Below are 23573 nucleotides of genomic sequence, written 5' to 3'. Positions count from 1 at the left end.
TGTAGGACAAATAAATTTGGATAATTTCATCTGCTCACTTCACGATCTCGGTGGGTGGCATATTATATATAATCCGTCCAAAGACTAAATGATACGAAAATTTTTAATAGATGCATTCTGTGAGATATCCGTACAAGGGAACTGGCTGTCCAAACAACGAGATGATTTATAAAGAGCCATGTGTTTACATTGCTGGAACATGGGTGCGATGAGTAACACTATGTCTTCACACTAGCTTCACAGCCTGGCTATCAAGAGCATGCTCAGAATTTCCCGCCCCAGGATATGAAAAATTAGTGCTTGAGTTTTCATCCTTCTTCATTAGTTCTTACTGTTCTATGCGACTAATCATGTAATATTGTACTTGGAAGGCACTCTGAAGAAGAGGGACAAGTTCCCTTTCATGATATTGCTCATGGGTGGGTGGTGGATTGACATCAACAACTTGTTCTTCACTAGAACAGCATCAGATTTCAGATACTGCTGTACATAAGGCTCCAACGCCTACCTCACAGATTAAGTAATTTACTGGATCACCATGACCAATTTCCTGTCAAACTTTGTCCTATATTTCTCTGTTTTTCTCACCATGCAGAAGGGGTTTTTGTTTTCAGAGGGGGGAGAGGGATTTGCTGGTATGTATGATGTGACACACTGCAGAAAATTTAGTGTTGTGCAGTTGTAAAAAGTTCTGAATATTTTATGAGCTAAGCGGTTCACCCTCCCCTACACCCCCCCAATAATTTTCCCTTGAGAAGAGGAGACAGGCTTAAATCAAGTCAACCACACTCATAAAATCTAAATCAGTCAAGAGCTCTGTCAGGAGAACAAAGATGGGTGGATTTAATAATATCAGCTCTGGCTAAAATTCCTGCTTTCCAGGTCAAAGGTCTCAAAACAGTGGAAAACACTAAAGAACCTGAGGTCAGACTTCGACAAACATCAGAAAAATACATCTCTGAGTCACTATGACATTGTCTCCAAATAAATCACGACACTCTGATGTAACTGTTTAAAACGAGTGACTAATTTAGCTGCCTTTTGATGTCAATGGCATGCAAAGCACAAAAACTCTGCTATTAATTACATTTGGCCCTCTTAATGATTGGGCTGGATATTGCGGCACAACAACAGAGAGCAACTGGGAACAAATCACTGTCTACTAAGGCTGCTGGGAAAAAAAAAAAAAAAGAAACATGAAACTTCGAGGAAAGACAAACAATTTGCTGGAAAATGCACGGAACAATCTGAGGAAAAAATTCTAAGAACAATGAAAGGAAAGAAAAAACAAATCTGCTATCTAGATCAGAAAAAAAGGAATGACATACAAGATATAGAGGACAATACATGTTAAAATTTGTTTCTAACAACTCAGGAACAAAGTAATGAAGTAAACAATACAACCTCTTGTTTTTTTAAACAAAAGAGATGACATTTAAAGATAAATTCAGTATAAATGTCACTGTCCAATGGGAGGTCTTTGGATCTCTTTAGTTTCTTGCCAAGTTACATGGTTAACATCATAACACAGCTAATTATGCCCTAACCCGATATGTCTCCAACAGAGTTGAAAACTAGCTCTACTCCACCAGCCAACAATTCAAAATTAAACATAATAACAGCAAATAACCACTAACCATGGGTTATGGGATGGAATTTTAGCTCTATCTAAAAAAAAAAAAAAAAAAAAATGTTTACAATCTGCTCCTAAAAGACCAATTACGCAGCCCCTCAATATTCACAGCAAACAGATTCCATCAGTTGAGAACCACAGCTTGGGGCTGGAGCAGTCACCAAACCCCAGCTGTGGAACTTCTTTAGAGGATCCACAGGGGAAACTCCAAACGCCACACATACGACCTGCACGAGGACCGGCGTCTCGCTGCAGCTGACAGGGACTTGGATTAAGAGCAGCGACCAGATCTGACACTTATAAAGCAGAGCCAAGACTAAGACAGCTGTGCATACTGCTGCACGTCTGTCTCTTACTGGACTGAAGGTTTTATTGCAGAGCCTGCCTACTGGACGTGTCCCAGCCAAGGCCGTGATCCATGGAGGCTCTGGAGCACAGCCGAGATTTGTAAGTAAGCATTCCTGGTATTTACATCCAAAAAGGACTCAACAATACACATGGAAGGTTTCTGTGGAAACCATGATATTTCACAGAAACCCCTCCCACTGAGGTTACTGGCAGGTCACCCAGTATATGCTCGAAGTGTTTAATGAAATAGCCTTTCAAAATGACTCTCATTAAGATGTGCAATATGAAACTTAGTAGAATCTCTATGGCCGACAAAAAAAAAAAAACATGATAAAACAGTTTCCTTGGCACTGTTCACTGTGAGAAATGGAACTTAGATTTTGCTTTACTTGTTTAGAGAGCGGTGAGGTGAACTTCGATAAGACTGTAAAAGAGAGCAGAAAATGCTCATCAGAACATCTATACACTTAGATCACAAGATGACTTGCTTCATGTTCACCCCACCATCATAAAACATAGGTATATATCCAAACTAACAGCACAATCTTTAACAAGTTGTAGATAATCAATACTACAAAGTGACTTTAGACTTAAGTAATGCTTATAAAGTTACCTTGCACAGCTTCATACAACATGCGATAAAGCTTGGAATCATCAAATTGTGCTTATTTGGACTAATAGAGTTCACTACCAAAGGCCTGATTCAGCAACTCCACGCGTGCTTGGTTGTCGAGAATCAATGCAGCTTCAAATGATATAAGCCTCACCTGAACAGCACACGTCACCTGAATGTGACAGGGCTGGAATTAATTACACATCTCAGAATATCAATCCAAGCATCCCATTTAAATGTCCACGCTGGAGCTCTATTCCACTGCAGAGCTTTAAATTTTCTGTGTCTGTAATAGAAGGAACTGAGGGATCGCAGTGACAGACTGCCATAAACCCAGCAGAGAGACATTAACGGGGGGGGGGGGGGGGGGGGGGGCAAAAAATAGGCAACAAACTGAGGATGATACAGCATTCATACCTTAGATGTATTTCATTTTTACTACAGCGTCCTCCAAAAGCATCACCTTTTTAGTTGTTTCTTTTTACCCCTTTATCTTTTATGCTGCATCCTATTCTGCACACAACGGAGCTGTTGACGTCTAGACGTGACTGAGGTGTTTTGATGTGTTGTACCTGAGTACGTCAGCAAAAAAAACAATAAGAATAGTCTAAGACTGAAAGAAAGACCATTTTGAAGATGAGTGACTAGAAAATCACAAAAATAAATAAATAAGTAAAGTTGGTAAGACTTCTGGCATTACCATATCAACAATTTGGATTGTTTTTTTAGAATAAAGAAGAACCGGAGAAGTCATGTCTAGGTGGAAAATAAATTCTTCAAAAAAGAAAAGAACTATGAATGACAGAAAAATGTTTTTCTCTGAGGAGAAAGATTCAGTGAATAATAAAAGCAACAAAAGCGCATAATGCAAATAATAAGGAGCATAATCTGAGGACGTCTTGAGAGGCTGTACAGCGAGATGAAAACACAGAGCAGTAAGGGCAGACTAGCACCTAAATACAGAGGAGCCACAGGAGTACTGTGTTAAGGCTCTAGAGACCTATAAGATCACACCAAATACACACTGATGTGAAAGAGAGGCAAAGTGTGGAGAAAAACAAGAACTGCTCATGTTCATAAATACACCACCTCATTGGTAGAGCATCATAGTCAGACTTATCATGTCATGGACATAGCTTTGCTGCTGCCGAAACGGATCCAGGGCTTAACCCAAGATGGCATCAGTGACGTGCCAGACTTTCAGATTAGGCCTGATATAAGTTATAGGATTTTCATTTGGCTGTTATGAATTTTTGGTGTCAACTGTGCAGTTCACCTGAATGTCATGTGCCATCATGCTTAACTTAATTCAACTACGTTCAATGATGAGTTCATTAATTGGTGCTGATGTTCAAGACCACTGCTCTTAAAAAGCCTAATTCACTTATGCTGAAAATAATGTCAATAATGATTGCAGCAATAACAATTATGAGAAACCAGGCACACCACCAAAAAAAAATTTAAATAGTCAGTTGCTTTAAACGTTTACTTCTATAATGAATTGGTTAAATCTGTCTCCTTCTCCTCAAAATAGGAAAGACTGCATCACGCAAAGTCGAAAGCCTCACAGAACTTTCTGGATTACATTAGCTGTCTTGCCACATGGCACACACACGCGGCAAGATGTATTAATGGCACCTCATGGTTGCAGGTGATAACAAATGAATAAAATAAACAAGTTGTTTTAACCCCAAATAGTCTTCCAAACCCAAACAGTCTTCTTGCAATCCTCCATGAATATTTGAGAAGAGATTTCCAAATAAGGAATTGTTATACGATGAGGCCAGTGTGCGGTCTGTGTGGCTCGTATTTTTTGTGTATTGGGAATCCAAAGCATGTGTTCAGTGAAAAAAAAAATTGTAACAGAGCACACACATGATAAGCTCTGTATGTTTGTTTGTCTTCTGGTGATAGGAACCCACAGCGTATGGAAGTCCAAAGGGAGGCACTGCAGGCATGTAACGGCACCTTTCATGCGTTGGGGTGGCACACTGGAGGAAGACGTGCTTAAGTACTTTTGACGAAGCTGCAGTAATGAATCTGAAATAGCTTAAGCAGATGTCTCGCTGTGCAGAGCAAATGAGTCAAAGAGTGAGGAGCCTGTGGCGTATGAACACAACTGTTTTACTGTAGCAAAGGCAGACCAAAATAATCTGAGTGAGAATGCTTCATAGACTAACTTTTCATAAAATCACCATTTCTGTCTCCAGTAGCAGAGTCAAACAATATTGTAATATTAGAGGCAGGATGCTGCAGTTTATGATAAACTTGACATAAACTATTAAAATATTAGTACTTCACAGATACACAATTCTTGTGAAGACAAACAGTAACACTGAACACCCACTTCCTGGAATTCTTGAACTTTGGCTTTGTAAGTATCCAAATCGTGAATGGCATCATAAAATACCACAAATAACTCTTTTCCAGAGCCTCTATATGTGATCTTTACAAACATATCAAAGTGTTCACAGATCAATAAAAATATAAAGAGAGACTGCTACGCCTGACATCACTAAACCATTCCAAAAACTTGTCTCAATGACCATAGAAAAAAAAAACAAAAAAAAAACCACACAGAACACAGATATGATGACTCAATATGGTAATCAGGTATATCTACTGGCCATAACAGACACAGTATTTGAATGAACTTTAGCAGCTCTCAGACAGCAGAAATGAAATCTCAAACAATACTGGGCCCAGTGCTCCAATTCACCTCGCATTACAGCCCCGGAGCCAGCGAGACTCACATTCCTGCCTGTTTGCCAAGGCAACAAAAAGTGCCTCCCATTTGTTATCTGAGCTCAAGGCCGGACTAAAGGATAGTAAACATTTGGTGAAGGGAGCCCCATCGGATTTTTCAGCAAAGGGCAGATCAATGTTGCAACAGCAAATTGAAATCAGCCAACAAACCCCATTCATACTCCTGAGATACTGGCTCTCTGACCTTCGTACTGATATCCAAGGCAGCGTTTGACAGTTTGGCACCTCAAAAACATCTCTCAGTACAGGACTGCTGCTTTACCTAGCTAAATTAGTATTCTAGGAAGGACTGTGTTCTGTAAATCCATTCGTCTCCGCAACGTTTCCTTCTCCTCTACAAAAACACATTTAGAAGGTAATGGGAGATATCACAGTCCTTTGTTGAATTTGACAAGCACTTTGATGTGAGAGTCTGTCTGAGACTTGAGTGCTTTACTCTTGCCGGCAAGTTTTGAAAAGGGTCGTTTTGGCTGTGATAGAGGGGAGGAGGGGAGAAAGGTGAACGAGAAAACCGAGTGAAGGAGGGTGGGTAGGCTGGGACACAATAAAAATGGGATTGTGAGTAATTCATAGCAGTGTCACTCCATCCTCTCACATCCCTTTTCGGCCTTCCCCTCTCTTGGCCTCGGTCTCTCCCTGCGATTCCATGGTGGAGGCAGGGTGAAGAAAGTGTGTTTGTGAATTGATCGGCTCCTCAAAGCCAGGCAGATGTTTCCTTTATGCAGCTGCAGGGACCTTTTTATATCTCTCTCATCAGATAGAAGGTGTTAAATCAGCTATACATACCAAGAAGTCTCTAAATGATAAACACAGACGTGCCTAAAGTCAAGAACCGACTCAACACACCGCCCCAAACCACTATAAAAACCCATTTAAGATTGTGGCCCGATGATTTGTCAGGGTTGGACCTTGAAATACATTACAAAAAGAAGTTTTCACCTCAAGTAATAATGTTGGTGCGAAATGTAATGAAATCCACCTTTTATCAGTGAAAGATTTTTGGACACAATTTTGCTGTTGCAATTAAAGGTCTACATTAAGAAGTCATTTAAGGTTCTGAGTACTGAGGGCTTGATTCCAAATAGCAGGGAGTACAATGACATCATCAGCATGTGAATGCTCCAGAATGCATACATGACTTTCAAATGGGAGACAAAAACAAAACTTAAATAACAAACTTAATTAAAAGAAGAAAAAAAAATCACGCCATGTTGTACTGAACAAATCATATGGCACAAACAGGAAATAATTTTGAACTCAAGGAACCAAGAGCCAACAAAAAAAAAAAAAGAGTAGACTTTCAAGAAAAACACTTGGGCACTCCCCAATCCTGGTCTCCCCAAAACCCAGTGTGAAACAGCAGGCTGTCCCGCCTTTAGCCGTTTTCACATATGAACTACGGACTACGTCCACAGAATCAGGTTCAGATTTTGTCTGAAGTTGCCCTTTCACACATGTAACACACAACAGGAGACTGTCCACGTCAGAAATGTTCTCACCTACCTGAAATACTCCGTTTGGTTTAGGCAAGGGGTGGCACCAGGGCAGGGCGTGCAGGAGGCAGGACACGACTGCAGAAATCGCAGGGTTTTGTTTACGGCACATCGAAGATGGCAGACCGGGCTACCGACTTTTGTCTGACGATTTCGACGTCAGCCCTCACCCACAGAAGTTCCCGAATCTCGTCGTCTCCCCAGTTAGACATTTTCGTTGGCGTGTTCGTATAGGTGACCCTTCTTCACCCTCGGATGTTTATATTCTTCCGGTTTCGAACACAAGTCGCATGTTGGAGGCGGCATCAGCACACCCACTTGCTCGCTGTGCATTCTCCGGATTACAATCCGCTCTATTCGCACATGGACTCAATCAAACATACAACAGACTTTGTACCAGGGAGCTGGTAGAGTAAAGTCCGTTCAGGGTCCGGTCCGACTGATTCGGACGTTTGCGTTCTCACATACAGCTCCTCCGGTTAGAGTCTAGACTACAGGGTTGCAGTGCATGTCTGAAAGGGGCTTTTGTCACTTATGCATGGCATAGGTTGAGGGGTGAGAGAGGGCACTGAACAACACAATGTGTAAATCCCTTAAAGATGAGCTTAGTATTAAGGGTTTTCAGCAAGCTTCAGCTAAATGAATGATTTCCACCCCTCAGTATTAGACAGGCAATATTAAAACTGAGGGACAGATTTCCCATTGCAGCAATAAGGGATCCAATCAAGAGCACATGTGCCATAAACAAAGCTAGGGCTATTATTGCTGCCTGTTTATTGTTATCTTACTGAATAACACAGATGCCTTGCAGTGGATAGCAAATCATATATTGAAGATAATCACAAGATGGTGATGTGTGTGAGACAGTACCACGTGTTGATCCAGTTTGTGATCTTTGGGGTGTAATAAAATCAAGGGTTTATTTCTTCTTTTAAACAGAAACTGGACTTCTTATATTAAAATATTTAATCAGCATAAACATTACACAATATCTTTGTAATATGCCTTAAATGTCTCTTCATAAACAGTAACACTGTTACACTGACATAACGAAGGCCAGAGAAACTCAAAGTTATTTCCTGAGGGCAGCACATTTTCCCCCTGAGCTTTCTGTCCCTGAAAAACATTTCTGCAGGGATTTGAAAAGCTATAGGTAAAAAATGGATATGAACTTAATTGAAATCTGTAAAAGCAGCATTTTTATTATAACAACCTGTGTGACAAAAAGGAGCACTGGCTAATTATCTGCATGGCTGCCTTTTACAAGAGCCAGGCAGGAACCCTTTCGAACAGCTCTCTCTTTTTCCATTCCAGATTCATTTCTTCCCTTCATTCATTTATTTTTCATCCAGACGCACTCAACATATGGCCCTCGCTTCTTTACCGCAAAAGAAAAAAAAAATTAACAAAAGAAATTTCCTTGGTGCTGTTAAGCATTTAAAATTCATAGGATTTCAGGACAATCGCAATCAGCTTGAATACAAATGACCTGAGTTCACAGGGGGGAGGACTATCATTTTCTCAGAGATGATGTCCAGTTTTTCATTAAATCACCTCATCCTCATTCCAGCCACTACGCTTCCACTTCACCTCCCACCGTACCCACTCCAACCCCTGGCCATCAGTGACTTGTACACGCTAACAGGATCGACGCCCATTAGATGAGCAGAGACAAACCTGTGAAATTCTGACACTCACTGTTGAGTACGCAAAGCAGACCTGTATCCGAGTATGAGCTTTACCTTAGGCTTCAGTGCAAACTGTATCACTGTGACAGCTGGAGCTTGATGACCAATCTGATTATTTTGACTTTAAAGTGGTACTTCAACAAACATTCCTCACCACCAGATCATCAAGATTTGTACAAGATTTGTAGAGAATCAGTCGTGGAGGCGTGGCAATATCAGAATTGTGGCAGTCGATATCAATACCAGTGAAATTCCATGATTCTCTACACCTTATTCAAAAATAGAAATACCATTCAGAATAGGCTGCATTATTACAAAAAAAACTTTATAGCATGTAACTTTCAAGTGTTTAACAGTTAACTGTAGACAGCAGCTTTGAAATATCTCCTTTATTATTCAAGCAAACACTGGCATACAGCCTTCAAAGTAGAAAGAAAAAAAGAGGCATCCTGACACAATATTGATTTAAAATATGAGGAAATGGACCAAATGTGTGGCTGTAACAAGTTTTGCAGGTTTCTTTTCGACGAGTGTTAAATTTTGCGGGGCAATACTTCACAACACTTCTTGTTTCTCATGTTTTTCTTACGTGCCAGTGAGCATGCAGTACTGGTTTTGACTTAGTGTTAACGGTGCTGTAGCAGAACTAACAATGTTACATTTTCTGAATTTTGGCGTTGACATGACATCGAAGTACCGGTTCTTGTGACATCTCTAAATCAGGAATATTTTCTCTCTTTATTTCACAGTCCTCCTCCACTATTTCTCTTCTAGCTACTGTACCCCTAAACCCCTGACTATGTGTTGTTGTACTTAGTGACAGATCATGTCTCAAACATAGTGATATTCACTATGTGAACATATAACCTTACCATTTCCCAACACGAAATCTCCTTAAACATACCACTAGCTCAGTACCAGCCAGGTTTACTTTCTTGTTTTGGGGTGTTACAGCACGGGCTCATTTTCATCAACGCCCACAAAAATATGAAGCCAACTAGTCCTAATTAAGGGCCATCTGTCACATTTAGTGATTTGCTGTGATGAACGTCAAATATTTTTAAAGAAGAACAAAACAGCCCTCCCGATCCTTAAATACCAATAATAACCAAAGCCTAACAAAACCAAAACAGTGAATCTCCACGTTTGTTTGCCACTGCAACGTTTCACAGCTCGTTTCAGGGTTGTTTTACATTCCACCAATTGCATACTGTAGGAGAGGGAATTATAAACAGGGAAAAGCATTTGTGTCATTCAAATTCAGTTCATTTAACACCGGCAAAATTGCTCTATGCAAACTAAGCACCTGGATACATGAGTCTAGCAGAAAGGAAACGGTGGGGAGAGGCAGCCAAAGGGCAAGCCAGAGTGTGTCAGAGAAGGGCGCCCAGTTCAGCACAAGCATTGCAACAGTGCATCCTGTCCAAACAGTGAATTACTGCATCATCAGGGAGATATTCTGATAGGTCTCACCTAGGAGACTCATAAAAACCAGACGCACACTGCGTTCCTTAGCCAAAAGCATGGAAACGCAGACATCCTGAAATGCTCAAAAGTCAAGAACCGTGACAGCACACGGCACAAAAGGGAGAGAGAGAACCAAAGGCAGATCTGGGAGTGAAGGAGAGGAGTGACGGACACAAATGACTGAGAGTCGAGCAGGGGAAAGAGAGAGAGTGGGTCTCTCTGAGGTAAACCACCAGGCTTTCAGAGGCTTGTTTAATGGCTTCTCATCAGTATCCCCTCATCGGGGACAAAACTGAGCAGGCAGCCGCCAGCACACCATACACATATCACAGATCTCCATCTGTGGTGTATTAACACACACCTGTCCCAATCATAGCCACTACACCATTACAGGAGATCAATGGGTTGGACCACTGTGGTAAACACCACCTGCTAGAGCACATCCAAGAGCTATTAGCAGAGAAAAGAGTACTGTGGACCAGATTTCTTACTCTCCCTCTCCATTAGACTCATCCGTTCAGGTCCTTTCCAGGTCAGTCTGATCTTTTTCTGAAAGAGAGGACGAGCCAACGTGGGGTGAGGTGCTTTTTGTGAAATTAAAGGAGTTTTTTTGGCAGGCTTTTTTGTAGTGCGGCAGGAGGGGGTGGAGATGACGACAGCAGATAACTAAAGCTTCAGTCGGAGTTCAGCCTCAGCGACAGGATATACAGTCAGCCAGATTAAGACGAGCAGGAGCATCTGAGGCATACAAATCCCCCGTCTGCAGATTCAGGGAAGGAGCTGGAGGACATCCTCATCTCCTGCTGACGCGGCTGGCAGGGGGGGAAGCTTTCTGTTTGAAACCTCGGTGAATTGTGGCCAACCCCTTGTGCATTGTAGCAACATTCCTTACCACAAACAAGGAAAGGGGGCAAATATGTTGTTAACCTAAAGTGCTAAGTTACATAGTTAGTACATAGTTTATGGCAAATCTGCAACTTGTCAAGTAGTGGATGCACGAGCTGACATAAACGGATACATGACACATAACTACATTACATCAATCCAATTTTCAGTTACATCACATTGCACGTGTGATTAACTCCACAAAATCGTGACGAGTTCAACGTTGACAAGTCTTAGCCAAGTTTAGAAAACAAAACAAAAAGAAAAAACATTTAATTTATGTCATAATGACCACAAGTGAAATGATCTCTGACAACCAAAGCACAGCCAAAAATACAAAAACAACAGACGTAAGGCAACGCTTCTTCTACAATGTGTCTGTTAAGATGTTACTGCTCTTAAACAGAATTTTCCAGGTACTTTCCTAAGGGCAATTTTAATCACTACAGTGAAATGCACCCCCCTTGTCTTTTTCAGCTACATAAATATGCATCTATACCATCCATCTGTGGCTTGTGGGGTCGGTGTGATCTCTGAGGCAGGGTGCATGAATACTGAACATTAGCACTGAGTGATTTATCAGACCACATTCACAAGGTCAGCAATCTTCTCATCTCTCTGTAATGCTAAACAGATTAATCGAACTTCTCCTGGGATCACCCAAGCCATCCATCTGAAGGCTGAGACCCCAATCAATAATTTATAAGTTGAAAGAAGCAGTCACTTTGACCGCCACACGTGGATGTTCACCTACGTGCATAGTGTGGCAATGTGGTTAACATTATGTTGATATGAACTCCATGTTCAGTAGTATTGTATTAATGTTCTACCTCAGATGTAGATTAACTAACTTGGAAGTGTTTGTGTGTGTGTGTGTGTGTGTGTGTGTGTGTGTGTGTGTGTGTGTGTGTGTGTGTGTGTGTGTGTGTGTTTACAAGTGCTGGGGAGCTAGTGGGGACCAGGCCAAATATGCTAAGGCCAATAATAGACTGAAGATGTCCAGGGTCTCAAGTCACTTGACCAACTGGCCCCAAATAAAATGATCCAAATTAACGCCTTTCCATTTCTCTGTGGCTAAAACACTTTGTACATATTAAATTCACAAGAGAATTGAGCGGGCTAGCATAACGGTCAGTGTGGTTATGCTTGGAAGAGTGCTTAGAAGGAAAGGACTGGCTTTGATTACTTTGGGCAGTGTTTCAGAGACTTGGCTGTGCATGTTACTAAGCCAAGCCCTCCCAGGTATGCTGTCTCCTCATTTCCTGAGACTAGGGAACATGAAACCTGTATGTGCATTAGAATGGAGGTGTACTAAAGGAGTGGGTCTGCGCGTGTGTTTTTGACTTACCTTGTACTAAAGGAGGACCAAATGGTGGGAGGTGAAACAAAATGAAAATGCTAAACAAACGAACTTTGTCCAATTATAAGTGTGGCTGAATTTTTTTTTTTTTTTTCCTGGAAATGTTCTTCAGCTTTGAGTGCATATTGTGGTATACAAAGAAGACACGGCAAAAAAAAAAAGAATTAACTGAAGTATACCGTTCTCTTTTGCATTACATTTCCTCTTCATGTGCAGCTTCAAACACTGCAATAAAAGGAGGAATACTCCAACAGCAAAATGAAAAGTAAATGTACTGCCCCTCAGTCTCTGTGTGACCAGCAGAAAATTTGGAGTTTAATGGCTGTGTAAATCAGTTCAGCCATGACCGAGGCTGGCTGGACTGCCACTGGAATCAGAATGAGAAAGGTACTTTGGACTTTTGATGTTGAAAATTGCTGGCTTTCCTCCAGCACATTCTTTCCTGTTCTGACCTCTGTTGCTGTATGTACAATTAAAACACCCAGCCATCTCTGTAATATAGCCAAACTAAGGAATATGTTGTCCTTGCATGATGCAGAGAAGATAGCACATGTATTAAGAACTGCAAGATTAGTAGATTACTGTAACACACTTTTTGCTGCATGACCTGTCATATACATACACAAGCTTCAGTTGGTTCAAAAGGCTGCAACCAGAGTTCTTATAAGAATTACAAGTTGGAGCATGTCAGTCCAATATTATCTAATCTACACTAGTAACCTGTTTGGTTTCATAGAGGTTACAACGTCTGCTTTTAACATACCAGGTCTTAAACAGTCAAGCCCCTAGGGCCTAAGTGACCTGCAAACAATTTATAGTTCATCTCACCAAAATGCATGTCTTCTTTCACTATACAGAAAAGCAAAACCTACAAATGAGGCTAGATGCTTCTCCTATGTTTCTGCTAAATCTTCAGTCTTCAAGCCAGTATCTAGGCTTCAGGCTTACCTATTTACCATAGCCAAAGGGGTAGAGGTGGTAGACCATGGACATGGAGTGTTTTGGTGAACTGAGGCATTGGTGCTATGTGCCCATCAGAGGAGGACGGGTTCCTCCTAATGTCTCTTCCTCTTTTTAAGGTGTTTTCCCTTGCCACTGTTGCCTTGGGCTTGCTCACTAGAGGTTAAGGCACTGATCTATGTAAAGCTGCTTTGAGACAATTGTAAAAATTGTTACAAATAAATACAAATAAATTTCGATGTGAATCTCTCTCAGGTTCCACCCAAAGTGATCTCAGCTAGTCCAGCTACAAAGGCAATGTTGAGGAATCTTCAGACAACAAAATTTGGCCAAATTCACACAGGATCAGAGATCAATGTTATAATTAGAACAAACCCTTTCTAAAATGCCAGCATGAATGACCCAATTTCTTTTTACCCAGAGAGCTATGCAGCAGTTACAGAAAAAAGAAGAGAAGGATAAAAAGGAATAAGACAGAATAACATAATCAAACATTAACTAGAAAAAGAAAAACAGCATATCAAACCAATTATAAACCAAAATTATTTCCGGTCCAAATTTGCACAAAGTACACGACAACTGTTCCTATGAGTAACTAAAGATATCCATTTGTTTTTAAAATGGAGTAGTGCAGGGCTTTCAACCGAAATTATTTCCATTTACTGATCACCGATGCCTTCCCAAGCTGGCTCCCGCTGCCACTGCCACTGCGTGCTTCTGTATTCTGGAGAAAAAATGGTGGAGTCTTACAAAAATGAAGCAAACCAAACGGCACCAGCAGCGACTGTCCGGCTTCATTTGTCTCTGTGATGAATGCCCCAAACAAATCGCCCTAGGAGGACAAAACCCACACACTGGAGACTTCTGCTTTGGAATACTGAGCACACACTGACCTCCACTGAGATAGCTTCACTTGACAATGTGACAAAATAAATAAATTAATACGCAATACAGTTCTTCTTCTTTTTTTTTTTTTCTTTTTTTAAAGGTGTGACTGAAGTCTTCTTGATTCTGGCTGCTGCAGACAACGGGAAACTAAGCAGATAGAGGATATCATACAGCAAAATTCATCAGTCTTAAATGATCTTCTAAGATAGTTAATTAAAGATTACACAAAAGCTTTGTATTCTTTACACAATTCACACTTGCTTGAATAAATGCAATTACAGCAGCATTTGGAATCAAAACCCTCTCATGAGTAAACGTGGTAAAGTAGCTGTTAGTAGCACGTGGCCCTACTCTGAAAGAACATCACTTGTTGATTTGCAATGTCGACCATGAAGTAAAAGGCTGTCTCACTAACCCCATCCCCCACGCAACTGACTCGACAGCGCGGTTTATGAACTCAAGCCTGAGGCTTATTCTGGAATCAAAGACATTATGCCACAATGCCCCTCAGTCTTTGTTTATTGTATTGCGTAACACCCACACCACCCACCCACAGACCTCACTGTTGTCACATGTAAGCCAACAGATTTGGGGAGGGGGGGTTCAAATGCTCTGTTCACGTTTGACTCATATACTAACCAATCACCCTGCTAATGGTACAGCACCTCTACGGTACCCCACAGGTCTCTGGTAGTCCCAAATGAACCATCATTGGGCATAACAAAGTCACAGAGCAGAGTTCAAAGCCAGCAATGTGTATGTGCACAGCATGTATGATATTCAGTGACCCGCGTAGAACTGGAACTCCCATTATTCCCATTCCAAAACCACATCACAGAACAGAGAGTGTCACGATTGTGGCTGAGAGAAAAAAAAAAAAACAAAAAAAAAAAACCCAGTAACTTGGACAGTGTGACTCCTAGATTTGGTCTAGCTTGTGTGTCATGACATGGTTGCTTGTTTAAAAACAAAGGGTTTAAGATCACTAAACAGATTGTTATGCATAAAACTGAGACAGAAAAGAAAAAAAAATTACTCATTCAGGATAACGACCACCTCACCCACTCACACAAACACCAGAGACCAGCAGCTGCTCCCCCACGAGGAGTTATATAAAATGTAAATGAATGGAAAAGAATGAAGAGTACAGAAGGACATGCCTTCTCAACACATTCTTTGTCAGTCACTGACAACAGAAGAGATGCCTCGATCATCACTTCAAGGATGACAAAGTAATAGAACTTTTCATCCTCTTTGTCAACATAATTTTACATCCTTGAAAACATGTACCATATATATCTCAGAATTCAGCGTCTGAAGTATCTATTGCCTGGCATTAATGGTCAGTTCAAGTACTAGCAATTCTGAAAGAGCCCAAAGGAACATCTACAGCATTCTGCAATATTTGGTGGCGTACTAAATCACAGCAAACTGATGTCAAAAATAGAAAAAAAGCAATATTTTAACACAAGGCTGTGGTATTAAAATTTCACTGTTGTTAAAATTTGTACCACCTTCTAAAGTTAATCGAATTCCCCCACATACAAAAGCCCCACCCCCCACCCCCCACCCCGGCCACAGCCTCAGCTCATGGCTTTCCATGGGGCCAGGTACCATGGCCAGAAGATTAGACTTGTTTCACTGAGACTAAAAAGAGGCCTTCAGATGATGAATAACAGGGTAGAGGGGGTTTCAGACAGCCGCAGGGACCAACAAAAGGCTTTCATGTGCAACTTCATTTATTCCTTTTCAGATACAGAGGACAAAGATTGCCTCTGAAGCCACAGAGGTAGTTTGGGGTTTGTTTTTTTTTTCCACTGCACGTGGTTTAAAACCAAATAGTGTTCTTCACCTCATTAAGATTTATAGGCAGAGCCATGGGTGAAAACATTTGACGCGTCATATTCATTTTCCTGTTGCGTCTCAGGATTGTCAAATTTTTTGAGAGGCAGTTAATAAGGCTGTGCTTGAAGAAAATTGCTTGTATATTTGGAGTGGACACCCATGCATCAAGTTTAGGGACAAGAAACGGTTCATAAGATTTTCTCTTTCCTTTGTCATTTTGCTTTTACCTTAAAACAAAAATGGCTTTGACAGCCGAGGTTCAGGATTCTATCGTTAGCATCCTCAGCTAGAAACAATGAAAGTACAAAAGGCCAAGACATGAACAAACCTTTCATGCCAGAGGAGTGCACCCTCCCCCCTTACACAGGGCTGTTTATGATACAAAAGCCTGAGAGTAAAAAGATGAAAGATTGGTGAACCTTCACTTTCCTTGATAGAGTCTGTTTCATCTTTCTTACCATAGCTTTTTCTTAAAAGTCAGTTGTAAATTACTACATACAGCTGACTTCATGGACTTCTAAATCCAATTATTTCTAAAACTGAGAAAGCAATTCATCAATCATTTAACAACTCAATGTTTTCAATATAGTTATCTGACTGAGATAAATCCATTTAAGAGGCATTCCACCCATCCAAGGCATAAATTGGCCTAGTTTACCCTTAAACTGGCATAAAAACCATAAACACAAGCGTCAGCAGCCCGAGGCATAAATGGAGAATTCGGGCTGGCATGTGTTGAAACATGACTGGATTTTCCAGGCTGTTGTTTAGTCATGCACTGATAAGACAGACATGGAGGCAAATCCCCATTAACTTGATTTAATAGCCGCAGGGGGGAAAAAAAACCCTGTGTCCTGTTCCCCCACGGACCACTGATTCTGTTACTCACCAGAACATCACTGACCAATGCTGTAAATGACTATAGATATTTTACTATTAAGATGGGTTTAAAGGGAAGTGGCATAAGTGGAACAAAATTTGCAACATAAGTTTGTAAAAAATTATTCTTTTAGCAGGATTTTGAGGCACTTGGCACACCATGGATTTGTTTACGTTAAATGAATACTGGTCACGTTCACCTAGTTCATACATACAGTTTTAGTGTTAATTTAACACAGGAAAATTAACCGTGTGGTTGTCTTTTGAAGTTAGTGCACAGTATTTTATCAACAGTTCAAGGAACTCATTTCTGTCTGTCTTTCTTTTTTTTTTTTAACCTCAAAAGTTCTCATTTTAATCAGCCATTAACCCTAGGTTAATGTTTCAGTATCCATTAGTACTTTAAGTGTATCTGTCCCTCTTTCCAACAGTCACTTGGCAAGTCAAGGCAAGTGCAGATAGATCATGCTTGCTGCATCACATAAGAAGCTAATCATTGAATTTTTTTTTGCACTGTGAGTTCAGACAAAACATATTGGGAGGAGAACAGCATTTACTTAAAACTACGTGTAACCACATAGGAGTCAGTAATTACTATTCTGCAGCGAGTGTTATCTTGGCCAACACACCCACCGAAGAGAATATGAGCCAGTTTCATTCCTTTGCCATCTGAAAATGTGGCCAAACCATGTGTAAGACCCGTGAGAAAATACAGGGGTTTGCTTAGAGCCAATGAGTGCGCAAATGCAGGGAGTTGAGACTACAGGTTACCTGATAGGCAGATGTAGGTAACGTAATCTCCCTGTCCCCCTGTGGCCAAGAATGGAATCTTCTTCTTGGTCCTTCTTTTCACTTGTACAGCCACAAGCATCTTCTCATCTTGGGGGGTGAAGACCTCCTTGTTGATGGCTGATTTGGCACTCATGGTGGAGAGGTGTCAGGGGCAGGTGCCAGAGTAGATGTGTTCAGCTCTTCACTGGAACAGCAGAAAAAGTATGATCAGTTACTGAGGGGGTGAGGGTGGGGTGGTCACTGTAAAAGTCATGGCAGGATGTTTTGGGCTAGAGGGCATCTTAGACCATCAGATAGGATAGAGATTGGTTCTGCCAGGTACGGGGAGAAAGCATTAGAAGAGCACTGAGTGTGTGGATTTGATAGGCAGCCTAGCAGTGTTTTGAAGTTGTTTTAGATACCCTGCAGTATAACCTGTCAAAATAAAAACACTCAGAACCAATTTCAGAAACTTTTTTTTTGGGGGGCGGTCCGCTGAGAAATGCTCCAAAAAATATATCTAATGATAGATTGCCTAGTGCTGGTGTGCGACGTGACCATCTACCGAGAATGAACAAGAATATCTGTTCAAAATATTTGTTTCATGTCATCATCAAGAATATCTGTTCAAAATATTTGTTTCATGTCATCATCATAATATCTCTCTCGCGACCTTGCTACCATGATTAAATGGCATGCCATAACGATTACACCTCATTCATTTGCATGAAAATGAACTAATCTGCTGTCAGTGAAAGTGGCTCTTGTCAAAGTAATGATACAAACCGTGCTTTTACACAAAAGAGACTAATTGGTTCCAAGCATTTCAATAGGTATCCATTTTTCAAGATGCCAAATTACATGTTTGTGCGATATATGCATTTTTTTTCCCCCATCATAACAAAAGCACAATGAACAAAACAAAGAAATATTAAATGAGACAAGAACACAGCAAAACAAAGCTTTTTACCAGTCTGGGTCTTTAAAATGATTAAGCGTACAGAAATTCATTCTGTGCACAGCAGGATTTTTGATGGCAATCTAGAGAGATATTGAATTGTTACATGGGGGCCAGAAATCTATTCCTACAGACAGAAACTCAACATTCTGCGAAGCAGCAGCTCTTACTCCGAGCTGCTACAAAAGGGATGATGTTGAAATCGGCCTTGAGCGTCATTTCTCTGATTAAATATTTGATATGTTAAAGGACTATCAAGAAAATTCCAGAACGGGGTGGCTGTGAGAAGAAGCCATTCAAACAGACGAGGCACTGACCAGACTGGACTAATTGGCCATGAAATGAGGGGAGTATTCGAGACAGCCTGGTAAAATCTGTCAGCCCTTTTAGATGGCAGCTCTATAACTTGCTTCAGTGTTTAGGATTCTGGATGCTTGTTCTAACACGCTGCTGACCAAAGCTGAATCATTCCACTTGTTATTTGTATACTGTTCTCAAAATTGTTGAACCTTCATCATTAATCTTCATCTAACCGTTTCCCAGACCACAGAATTACTTGGCTGACCAAACATAAACTCACCGAATTATGAATGGCAGTATCTAAATGCTCTAACTTCAACAGTCTGATCCAAATTTCACAGTCCCCTTTTGAGCATTAGTTCTGGGGCATTTTGGGTCACAGAGCTGAACACCTAACTTGACGATGTAAAGAAACATTACTGGTTCAAAATGACAAATATGTTTTATAATGTATGCATCTGAACAATTTTAAAAACATCTGGTTCACAATTAAATGAAAGCTGCTTAGTACACATGAATAAAAACACTAACAGGGGTACCCATTTCTTAAACTCCATCTGAGGAGCAGGGATTGTTTATGTTGCATAGCTAGATGAGAAGCAGAGCGCGGGGTGATAAGCTACAGAGTTTACTGAAAACTAAACCATTTTTCTCCCTGAAAGTGATGAGAAATATGTATGTTATACCATCATGTGGAATGCTGAAAACATCCCAGCACTAAATGCATTGCACCACAAAACACGCATACCCTGTCAACAGCAGAGCAGGGGCCTGGTACGATGGCAGCCACCCAATTAGCTTCTCCATCCGATAAAAAAAAAAAGAAAAGAAAAGAAAAAAAAAAAAAAAGAAAATTAAACGGCTCCGATTTTACAATCGACTCAATGCTGCAGCCTCTATCAGCAGAGAGAGAGTGGAGCGGATCTTTTCATATGCTGTCAAAAGGTCACTCATCGTGTTGCCACAGTGGGAGGATTTAAAAGGAGGCTGCAGATGGAGAGAACCAAGCATGAGGGACTCCCAGCAGCTCCTCTTCATGCAGAGCTAATCCACAGATAGTTCACTACTGTGCTGTTCCTCTCCAGCTGGGAGAGAAAGCTTCCCCGTCTTTCTCCAAGCTGTTAGCAAGAGCCAGGGAGGCAAACCCCCCCTCGGGTGGGTAACTGATGTGTGACCCTCGCCTTTCCTACAGCTTTTCAGTCACCAATATTTCCCTAGTTGGCTGTTAAAGCTCCTCTAAAGTCCAGCACGGCATGTTAACACTGGACACTACAGCCTTTTCCCACAAAACCTTGTCCACTTATAGAGAGAGCTGGAAAAATAACAGCTAACTGGGTACTGTGCCCTCTACAAAAATGCTAAGATTTCACTCACCACTCTCCCTGGCATTCTTCACACAACACAGAGAGAGAGAGAGAAAGAGAGAACCTGTGAATTAGAAAACAGGATGAATGTTTTCAGCACATAGACCCAGCTCTTCCAAAAACTCACCAGGCAGCCAGACAAAGACAGTCTTTCAGAACCACGGGCAGAAGAGAGAGCTTTGCACACGGATCAGAGGAATATGACTGGCATGGAATGCATATGATTCCCAAGGACCCTGAAAAAATAAGCCAAGATAAGCTGATGGAGACACTGTCAACATTGAACACAAAGGCACAGGCTGTATTCTCGATATGTCTTGACAATTGAAAAGAGGATTCCTCTGATTAGCACAGGTTTTCACATTCTTAACCTTTTAAAGGAAGTGATAGTGCTGAGCCAATGTGTATTACTGGCTTGCTCTCTCTGTTTGAGCGTCTGTGACATGACATGAGTGTGTGTGAGAGGAGGTGGGAGCAAGAAATAGAGAAAAACACCAACAGAGAGAGGGAGGAAAAATCCAATTGCTGTGGATTATCGGCCATCCACATTCCTATGTACATTACTCTTTATACTCTGTGTGGGGGGGGGGGGGCAAGTCCTTCTTAAGAACCTTGGAGAAAGACCTCTCTGACAAAAGAAAAAGAAGGAACAACATGGAGGAAAGGGATACTTAAAAACACCAACAACCTACTGCTCATGGAATCTTGAGAAACTGCACTTTTGTTTTTGTTCCAAACTCTTGCCACACTCCAATCATTTATTTACCTGAATGAATATATGTAGTCTACAGTGAACATGAATCAAACCACACATTTTTCGATGTAGCTGAGATCTCTTCATTTTTACGTGGTTCATTTTGTCTGCAGAGGCGCCGCAAATTTGTTTCAGTATACTGTGGATTTTTCACGAGGTATTTTGCTAACAACACAAGTAACTATGGAAGCAGATATGAAAACTAAGAGCTTTAAAAGCTTATTCAGTGTCACTGAGCAGTCCGTACATACGTACAGAACTAGTGTCCAACCAAGTCAGGTCCATTCTGTTACTGTCTGTCCTTTTCAGTACATCTCTCCCCCTACACAATGGTAACTAACCTTGATCTCTCCTGCTCTCTTTCACTTCCTTCTATTCTATGGGTGAATTTTATCTCATTTTCATCTGTGATTCACTTCTTAGCTTTTTTCTCTCATCTGAATTGACGATCGATGCAAACATGAGGATGTTATTGCCCTCCGAGACTAGTCTAAAAGCGTGTTCAACAGAAGATAAATTACAGAGAATATTTACAGTGCATTCTAAGCTCTGGGAAAGGTAAGTGTTTGGTGTTGCAGTGAAACATAATGGTGTGTTTTGAATACAAATCACACACTAACACCAACACAGATGGTGCTTGTTACCCTTCATAAATTATTGAGCAATCACACTGTCCATCATCCAGCTTGTTGCCGTCAAAGGCTATTAATGACTCATCCACACCTATGCTAACTCCAGAAATCGGCATGTGGCTACAGATGTTCCAAAATCTGAGAGAAAACGAAGGAAATGTGCACCCACACATGAAGTAAAAAAAAAAAGGACATCTATCTTTGCTCTATATGCAAGCGCTGTCTACAGAGGATTTGTACTGACTATTAAGAACTACACTAACCTTGCTATACAGGGATTTACCCACGAATCACAGTACTGAGAGATCTGATACACCTGTGTTTCCCCATCCTGCAACTGAAGGTCTGTAGCCAAGTCCATTTTAGGTCTTTTCCTGCTCTAATCAGGGATTGAAGCTGATTAGTCAAATCAGGTGTGCTACAGTACGGACAGACCTAAAACCCATAGTTCCGTGGGCTTTCAAAAGCAGAATTGGGAAGCACTCTGATATACAGTCAGGATAACTTAGCACGGTAAAAACAGCTTGTGAATGAGTAGAATTTATTCAAGAGAGCTCAAAGACGTAGACATCAGAAGCAGACAGACATTTCAGCACCGGCATCCTAAACATCCCCATCAGTTACCGCATCCAGGGCGCTTTAGACTGAGCCCAGAAAATGTGATTCCTTTACAAATTAAATAGGGGGGGGGGGGGGGTGCTGCACATTTAGTAATGGCATATCTAACAGTGTGTGTACACACAAAATAAAAGGAGGCAGTGGCTGAGGCGGCTGACTCAGCAGCAGGTGAGTGTTTGCCAAGAATCCAGGAGTCTGCAATGAATCACCACGGAGCAGGACACGGCCAAATAAATTCATGTTGCTTTACAGCAGAGCTCGCTCAACATTAACCTGCTGAGACGAGAAACTTCCAGAGAGCTTCAGAACAGCTACATGGGAATAATAAAAAAAATGTTTTAAAGGTCAGACAGATTAACAGAAGTGGGAAAAAAAGACAAACTTATTTTAGGTCACATTACAGTCCTATGCTGCTTTGTGAATGTATGTGCGAGAAAGTGTGTGTGTATGTATGTATGTGAGTGAGAGAGAGAGAGAGAGAGAGAGAGAGAGAGAGAGAGAGAGAGAGAGAGAGAGAGAGAGAGAGAGAGAGAGAGAGAGTGTTGTTTGTGTGTGCAAACATTTTCTTGGCTATAATGACTCCTGATGTCATTTGAGTAGCGCAACAGCAATATGGGACTCTACTTTCCAAATGTCAAAACAGTGGAAACTCTTAGCTTGTTTTTCATTCCACTCTCGCCATTGTACGGGCCACTGAGGATACTAAACTCCTCCCTCATGACATTTCTATGTATTTTTTTATAAGCATGTTTGGGGAAAAATGGAAAGTCTTTATGGCTTAGCTGTTTGCTGTGACAATGAACAAGAAGCACATACTCTTAATGGAAACCACCTCCGTCTCTGTAATTAAGAAAACAATGTGATGCCAGAGACGCTCTACTGTCTTGCTAAAAGTCTTCACTCTCCAGACTTTTAAATGATGTCTGCACGAGCCTCTGAAGAATTCCTCCAAAAATGTAAGGCAAAAAAAATTGCTTATAAATAACATCTTAGAACCAAATATGATTAGATTTGGTTCTAAAACAGAAGATGTGATAAATGAAATCCTGCTCTCTCTTACTCTTTCCAGGGCATAAAGGACACTGTTTCTAGGGAAAATTAAGTACTGCAAACAATGAACTTAATGTGTCCCATTAGCTGAACAGTTCACCAGAGCAGTGAGGCAATGAAGCAAATCAACACATTAGCCCAGCATGATGATCTAATTGCAGATTTTTTTTTTTTTTTTTACCTTGGAGGAACAATGAATCCAATAAATTCCTTGTTAACAGTATTCAAGGGACTGCTATACACACAGTGCGTCCAAGAACAAACATGGCTCTTTAAACAGATCATTTATTGTTTCATCCTG

The 23573-nt window shown here is 41.0% G+C and overlaps 1 protein-coding gene across 2 annotated transcripts in view; it reads right to left on the bottom strand.

Annotated features, from left to right (window-relative positions):
- stxbp6 (syntaxin binding protein 6 (amisyn)) overlaps window positions 1-23573 on the bottom strand; it is a 55115-nt gene that overhangs the window by 29991 nt on the left and 1551 nt on the right. The window contains exons 2-3 of one of the 2 annotated variants that reach the window (XM_030775097.1): window positions 20346-20454; window positions 17597-17801 (exon numbers count right to left, since the gene is read on the bottom strand). In XM_030775097.1, the coding sequence (XP_030630957.1) occupies window positions 17597-17750 (154 nt within the window). In that variant the 5' untranslated portion in view covers window positions 17751-17801; window positions 20346-20454. The remainder of the gene's footprint in view (window positions 1-17596; window positions 17802-20345; window positions 20455-23573) is intronic. The other variant, XM_030775105.1, reaches the window with a different exon arrangement.

Source organism: Chanos chanos, chromosome 1 (assembly GCF_902362185.1).
Source record: "Chanos chanos chromosome 1, fChaCha1.1, whole genome shotgun sequence".
Classification (NCBI taxonomy): Eukaryota; Metazoa; Chordata; class Actinopteri; order Gonorynchiformes; family Chanidae; genus Chanos; species Chanos chanos.
The sequence above is the reverse complement of the archived record's forward strand: the minus strand, read 5'-3'. Positions and strand labels throughout refer to the sequence as shown.